Source organism: Meriones unguiculatus, chromosome 17 (genome assembly GCF_030254825.1).
Source record: "Meriones unguiculatus strain TT.TT164.6M chromosome 17, Bangor_MerUng_6.1, whole genome shotgun sequence".
NCBI lineage: Eukaryota > Metazoa > Chordata > Mammalia > Rodentia > Muridae > Meriones > Meriones unguiculatus.
This window is the reverse complement of record NC_083364.1, coordinates 39,935,889-39,943,893: the sequence shown is the minus strand read 5'-3', so window position 1 is coordinate 39,943,893 and position 8,005 is coordinate 39,935,889. Positions and strand designations below refer to the sequence as shown.

At 38.6% G+C, this 8,005-nt stretch overlaps 1 protein-coding gene across 2 annotated transcripts in view; it reads left to right on the top strand.

The window, feature by feature from the left end:
- Slc15a2 (solute carrier family 15 member 2) overlaps positions 1–8,005 on the top strand; it is a 30,967-nt gene that overhangs the window by 479 nt on the left and 22,483 nt on the right. For both annotated transcript variants that reach the window (XR_009586966.1, XM_060370344.1), the window contains exons 2-4: positions 1,974–2,061; positions 2,682–2,823; positions 7,833–7,925. Coding sequence is in view for 1 of the 2 variants with exons in the window: in XM_060370344.1 (XP_060226327.1) it covers positions 1,974–2,061; positions 2,682–2,823; positions 7,833–7,925 (323 nt within the window). In the remaining variant the exon portion in view is untranslated. The remainder of the gene's footprint in view (positions 1–1,973; positions 2,062–2,681; positions 2,824–7,832; positions 7,926–8,005) is intronic.

The window sequence follows — 8,005 nt, the reverse complement described above, 5'->3', positions numbered from 1 at the left end:
CAACAGGATAGGTTAGCCAGATTTGTTTTTTGTTTGTTTGTTTGTTTGTTTTCAGTTTGGGCCACCAGAGTTTTGCTCTATTTCATTGCATAGTCCCTGGGGGAGAAAGCACTTTGAATGTCCAGGCAAACTTGGCAAGCATTCCCATCTGGAGAACTGTGTGTGATTGTTCTTTCCTTACCAATACAAAAACTCAGCCTTTAGCTCCCCTTGTGTGCAGAGCCTTCTTTTTTTGGACACCAACAGAAACTTTAGAATAGACCCACTCTGTGTTACTGAGTGCCCCTACTTAGTAACAGAGAGGTCAGCTAGAGGAACAGAGAATAATACCTTGCGTTATGTACTCGTTAAATCACTTCCGAATTTATTACCTCATTCAATCCTCATATCATAGGAAAAATCTTCTCAATAGAAAGGCTACAGGAATAATAGCCAGTATTTGCTGAGTTCTTACTGTCAACCATGAAGTTAGTATGATTCTTATTTCTTTGGAATAACAGAATTGAAACACAGAGACAGGGTAGTAGTGTAGCTTAAGCCGGGTTTGAATGTTAATCCAATTAGTGACGGTAAACACAGCGAATGTTAAATAAATTCTGTGTTACGTAGTTCCCAAGCTGGGAGCTGCAAAGATAATAATTTCAATTCATTGCATCTTCCAAGCAAGTTATTATCATGCAGTAGTGTGTATGTAGAAAGATGGTTTATTCCCATCTACATGGTTAAAACACGTGCTGAATTTATCATATATAGTTAATCGTATTAGGTCTTGTTAAGGGTAGTTTAAAAGAGGCACATACCTATGAAATAAGAGGTAACATAAATCTCATGTTAGCGTTAGAATGTCTCAAGGGGCAGGTTACCTCTGTCCCCTTTCCGTGTTAGTAAAGCTGTTGTAAGGAAAAGAGATTTGAACTAAAACGTTGTATTCTTTGCTTTATATGATGCACGAGATAGCGAGTTACTCTAATATACAGGCTGCAAATGAAAATCCTGTTTCTGGAGAGATGGTTCAGCAGAGAGGGCATTTGCTGTTCTTCCAAAGGACTGGAGTTTGGCTCCAAGTTCCATGTCAGACAGTTCACAGAAACCTGTAACTCCAGCTCCAGGAGCTCCAACATATTTTTCTAGCCTCTGCAGGCACCAACATACAGATGGCTTACACTTTCACATACACAAACACATATACACATGAAGGTAAAAAATTAAAAAGGAAATATTATGGAAGCATACTTATAGGAAAGGTGGTCACTTAATTTCAGAGGATTTCAGAATTCTTTTCCCAGAGTTAAGGTGGTCAATCAGCTTACCTTTAGGAATGTCTGGCCTCCATTTTGAGCTCTGTGCCTGGATCCTGCTGCCTATGAAAAGGAAGCCATCATATTGTCAAGCTTCCCCCCAGAATGGTGAGCATGGCAGATGGGAAGAGTTGGTCTCTCTCCAGTGGAACCAGTGATGGTGAGACCTGGCTCTGACGGCGCGGAGATTGGGTGCTTCGAAGGCCATCTTTTCATTTTATCCTTAGCAATAATTATCATCATCCTCTTGCCTCAGGCCATAGATTCTTATTGAGATACTGTGGGGAGATGCTTGCAACTCCTCCTCATCAAGGAATGTCTGGCCAGTTCCATGTTAAATAAAGGACAAAGCAAGATTTGGACTTTTTAACTCCCACACCAGTAATATAAACGTGATCAGTATGACAATATATACTTTATGAAGAGACCACTGCTTCATGGTAACAAACAACAATTTAAGGATGAGTTTAGCCAGGCATGGTGGGGTTCACCGGAAGCCTGAGCTCTTTGGGCACATGAGGCAGGAAGATCACAAAATGGGAGTCAGCCTGGGCAACATGGTGATAACCTCTTCATATTCATATAGTTGAAGATAACATTTTCAATTGTAGGGTAATCGCATAGTTTAAATGGGAAAAGGGCTCATTCTTCAACTTTTGCCTTTTTGTTGACTAGAAAATCTGTGGCTCCAGCTATCCACTCAGCATCGCCTTCATTGTGGTTAACGAATTCTGCGAGCGTTTTTCCTATTATGGCATGAAAGGTAATTCGCTGTCCCAGAGTCGTTGCTGTTGGTGTTTATAGCGGCCAGGTCCACTTATGTGTACTTTGTCTATTCTTTCTGCCTTGGTGTAAATTAATCCTTTCTTCTGGCCATGAAAGTAAATGCGTATTTAGTTTTTATATTAAATAAAATTATATACTTAATTTATATAACTTATATGTAAGTTTTATACTAAATAAAAATTTATTTAATAACTCATGCTGGTTAAGATTTCTTTTTAAAGGCCGTTGGAACCAATACCCAACCAATAAGAACATAAGCAGAAATGCCCCTTTGAACTATTGTTGTTGGGAAAGAAGGGAGAAGAGGGCATTGGAAGGACCACGCTAACTTCTCACAGTCTAAATGATGCCATGGGCAGACAGAGATTGGAGGGATGGCTATTGTATTTGTGTATCCAGCATGCCTCATTTATTTTCATAGTTCTCATGGGTGCTGCTTCTACTGCTTGGCAGTCATCACTCAGTTATTTCACCAAGAGGAATGCCAAAGGCCAGGGTCACCTTTAGAGCCCGGAGACCCAACATATTTCTTTGTAAATTCTTTTATTGCATCTATCTTACTGTGTCTCCCATTTGTTTTCTTCTGTTTCATCTCAGCTGTGCTGACCCTGTATTTCCTGTATTTCCTGCACTGGAATGAAGACACCTCCACATCTGTGTACCATGCCTTCAGCAGCCTCTGCTATTTCACTCCCATCTTGGGAGCAGCCATTGCTGACTCGTGGCTGGGAAAATTCAAGTAAGAACAATGGCAGGTCACAGGCTCAGGAGCCTCACAAGGGCACTGTTCAGAAAGTTACCCACAATGCCTAATCTTTTGCCTTTTAGCAAAACAAAACAAAAAACAAAAACAAAAAAACAGCTCATGGCTGTGACAAATAGGTACCTCTCCAAGACTGACAACACAGAAAATCTCCTTCTGTGCATGCCCCTCCCCCAGTGTTTTCACATCCTTTTAGTCAAAAGTTCCCTCTTAAAATCTAATTTTAGTCTTCTATTCTGTAGCTTAAGACCAAATTTTATTTTATCTTAGTGACGGTAAAGATTGCTACCCACTGGCAAATTTATGCTTGTGAAGACTTACTTTGGTTATTTGGTACTTTCTCCACACCATCTCCAGACTTAACCACCCCACCTCCTTCGGGATCTTACAGCTCTTTCTTTTCAGAGATTTGAAAATCATTCTTGTTTACCTTCTTTGCCTTCCTGAGTTTCCTTCTTTGGAATCTAATAAAGATTTACACAAGTTAAAACAATAATCGATTTAGAGCCAGGCAAGGTGGCACATGCCTGTAATCCCAGCACTCGGGGAGGTAGAGGTAGGAGGATTTCTGTGAGTTCGAGGCCAGCCTGGCCTACAAAGCAAGTCCAGGACAGCCAGGGCTACACAGAGAAACCCTGTCTCAAAAAAAAAATCCATTTAATTCAGTTCTTCTGTTCTTAAAAATAGAAGCAGCAGACATGGTATAATGTTATAACATTGTCCTCATGGGCTAAAGAAATTTTTGCTATCCATTATGTAGTGATACTCTGTAAATTTGTCATCCACAGATTTTTCTGAATTAGCATTTCTCAAAATATACTTTAAAAAACTTGACAATATAAGATATAATGAATTATGTGGGAAAATAAAGCCTTCATGGCAACATTAGATTAAAAAAATGTTGTTTCAGAAACATTAACAAATGTTTCCTTACCGTATAACTTCTTTCAGTCTCTAATAAGTTAATACGTACTGTAAAATTTCCAAGTGAAAGTTAAGTGTGTATTGTTTTCTAGAGTAGTTTGACCCTGTGGTATTGTGTTTATAGACCTAGTGTTTGAAGGAACTTGTCTTTGTTCACATCTATTGCTATGACAAATATCCTGACAAAAAAGCAACAGGGAAGAGGAGGCTGATTTGGCTTACAATTCTTAGTTAGTGTCATCATTTTGACAAACTCAGGGCGGGAAATCAAGCGGCTAATCCCATCACTCCTTGAGCCAGGAGCAGTGAGAGAGTAAACTCAACCCCACTTGTTTCCTCTTAGCTGGCTTTTCCTCTAATATGTTCAGGGTCCCCAGCCTAGGGAACAGCACTGCCTACAGTGGGCTGTGATTTTCTACAACAATTAAGAGTCAAGATAGCCTCCTCCCCATAGGCAAGGCTAAAGGTCAACTAGATGTAGATAATTCTTCATTAAGTCTCTCTAGTTTTGTCAAATTGATGGTTAAAACTGACCACCATGAAAGTCTAATGGTGAACACTGATTTATGTTTTAATTTCATATATTGCGCACACGCATGCAATATATTCATATATGTGAAGATGTAAGTCCAGTCTCTTTAGAGAGGCATGATGGGACAGTGGCTATATTTGTTACTTATGTAGTAGCAATCATTGAATCCATTCAGATGTGGATTGGAATTACACAGAGAATAAAAAAAAAATGCAATCCATGGTCTATTCATTTCGTTGTAGAATAAAGGCTGATGCTGCAGCTGCATTTTTAAAATAAATTCCTTTGAGTTTGAAGAAGTACAATTTCAGGATTTAGCTTCCTGAATATATGGGAGGAAATTTAGTACTCTTTGCTTGTACTCTTAACTCAATTTTGCTTAGTTTTTTTTTTTAACTTACCCTTATTGAAGTATAATTTACATAAACTACACAAACCCAAAAGTCTTATGTGTACAACCTGAATTTTTGCAGAGATGTTACCGTTACGTAAACTATTTTCTCTAGCTTTCAAATTCTCCTTCAGAACTAAAGTATTTTCCTGTACTGGAATCAGGTACAAGTCTCTAGCATCTTCAAACAAACAAGAAAAAGTCTTGAATTCTTTTCGTATTTTCTTTCTCATATAGTCACTCCTTCAATTTTTTAAAAAGCATCTATATGTTAGCCTTTTTTTCTCTTTATTACTATTTCTTATGAAAAAGAGATATAATTCAGTGTAAAGGACACAATTTAACTCAATCTGATCCAAAGTTAAATGTTTGTTGGACATCCTTTATTTATCCAAATAATCATGAGCATAAGGAGATTAATTAGACATAATATGTTTTCACATTGTTAGAGTTCAAATAGCTCTAATAAGAGCACATTGTGGTAGTTTCAATAGGAGATAATGTAAATTATCTTTCTTTTCCTACTAAAATTTCTCAGTATACTGAAAATGGCCTCTGTTACCAAATTACAGTGTTCATTTCTAAATTTTTACTCATTCTAAACATATATTTTTTAATAATTCAGCCTGTTTATCATCCCTGAATTCTTGAAAATTTCTTGCCTTCTTTAACACTGTATTTCCTTATTATCTTACTTTTATATTTCTGTTTTTCTAAATATACTCCTTTTGATTTTTTGTTTACTTAGCTCTTTCCTAAGTGTCAGATTTCTACCAAATGATAACTCTCACTTTTTTTTTTCTCCAGACTGACTACCTCTGTCTGAGGAAGTCTGGAGGTATACATCTCAGCCACATGCAGCTACTCAAAACATTGGAACCTTGAGTTCAAATCCCAGCACGCACTCATAATTGCATACTCCTATTCAAACTGGCTTCCTACGTCGCCACACTGAATCAACTGTGTGATTCCACAAGTTCTAAGTATATCCTGTCGGTCACGCACATTCATCCTCTTCAGTACTAACTCCAACTGCTATCAGCTGCCACCACTTTGTCTGTATAATCATCGTCTCTGAACTGAAAGATGGAAAGGGACACCTGAAATGCTTTCACTGCTATCTTTTTTTTTTTTTTTCTATAACTGAGTCTATGTACTATTGTCTAAAACATAATTGAGCCTGAAAGTAGGTGTGCACAATCATGAAGATGATTTTTTTTTCCTTTGGGACCTTGTTTTGTTTTTTTAAAATCAACATACTTTGGGGGAATGATTTAACAACTCCTTTAAAAAAAGGGGGGGGGAGGTGATTCAAAACTCGGATAATTTTTTCCATTGTAGGCATGTGTGTGTTTGTGGACATATATGTGAGAGCCCTCATACACAAATAGAATGATGACTATAATCTGCTGTTTAACTTGGTATTCCGGCTACCATACTTTATTCCTGATTTTTAAAAACTGGAAGTGCCTCTTCTTTTTAAAACCTGAAATAGCAGCTTTCCTTCAATGGAGGAAAAGGAATACTTATATGTTCAAATTTGTTCTCCTCTCTGTCTCAGGCTCTCTTTTTGTTTAATGCTGTGCTAATTCCCTTCCACCTCGTGTGTGTGTGTGTGTGTGTGTGTACACTCTTTTCCAATGTTATCTCAGAGGGAGAAGACTTACAACACTAGAAAGATTGTTTAAACATTCAAGAAACAATTTTCAGAGCAACTACTAAAAGCCTCTCTCTGCTTAGTGCCCCAGAATCCAAGCTATGTAAGAGGAAATGAGCACCCCGAATCCCCAATTTCCTCTTGTGGAGGGAAATCTTGAAGATTATTATTTTTATGTGTAAGCGTCCGTGTGAGAGAACGCCACATGTGTGAGTGCCTGCAAGGAGCAGGTACCAGACCCCTTGGAGCAGGAGTTACAGGTGGCTCTGAACCACCAAGTACATTACAATCCAAACTCCAGAAAAAACAGTCAGAGCTCATAACCACTGAGCCATTTCTCCAGCCTCATTTAGTTCGTTTTTCTCTAACGATTTGGCATCATCTCCTTGAGAAGGATCTCCTTGACAACTAACTTTCTTTCAGTTTCCCTTGTTCCATTTCTTTGTATTTGTTCCCTTTACTTCAATAATGATTCCACCCCAGGATTCCAACCAATCTAAAAAGATTAAACATTTAGAGTGAGGAATCTCCAAGTCGAGGTTTCTGGTACCTCTAGAGGCTTTCTGGTACCTTCCTTGCATTCTTTATATTTGACACCGGCATAAAACACTTTGAGATGATAAAGACAAACTATATAATTCTAAAGGTTCGTTATAACATTAACATTCCATTTATACGTACACAGCATACATCCCACTTACAGTAATACTCATGAAGAGTATAAGCGGTATGTGCCATGCTCTACATATGTTTGTATTGGAATTCCTTAATCTGCTACTTATTTGCTATTCAAGTCCCCTGGGGGTGAGGAAGGGAACCACTCAATAGGCAGTTTTTACCAATTGCATGCTTTTTCTTTTTTTTTTTTTTATCACCAAAACAACTCAAGTCCTTCCCTATTTTTGGTAAAGTATCTATGTGGAAAATGTCACAGAGTTTGCAGTTAGCCCAAGTGCCCAAATTACGCAGGTGGAACCTGAAATTCCTTCGCCTTTCTGCACACCTCAGTGTGTTTGTATTAACACTCCTATTTACTTGCCACTCAGCTTCCATCCATCCTGCTCCCTAGAGCCAAGAGACATTGCTTGACGAAAACGGCACGTGGAGGCGTCCTGTTCTACTGATTTTCCTAATCGAAAACATCACTGTGCTTGCTACAAATCCACCTAGTTCCTGTCCTGCCTGTATGAAAGTAGGGTTGCTCTAAGGATATGAGGCAGAGCCGAGTGTAGATCTGAAAAGAGAACTTAGAAGGAAACGTCTGGAGCCTCCAAGGAAATGCTACAGGATGAGGAATCACACTCCCTTTTCCTCTTCCATTTACACCATTCACCATTGTTTCCATCCATGCTTTTCCAGTTCATTGTTTCCTCCTCCACTCCGTTCTCCTCCTCCACTGTTTACTGAGAAGAGTGTGAACCCTAACTCTGTATTACCCAAGTCTCTGAATAATACACTGACAGATTCAACTTTCTTCACAGGACAATCATCTATCTCTCCCTGATCTATGTTCTTGGCCACATATTCAAGTCTTTGGGTGCCATACCAATACTGGGAGGAAAAATGCTACATACGTGAGTAAAATCATGGAGCCAACTGAGCCACGAATTAGGCAGGTCTCTCAGAAAGCCACTACAGGTAGATTTCTATTCTA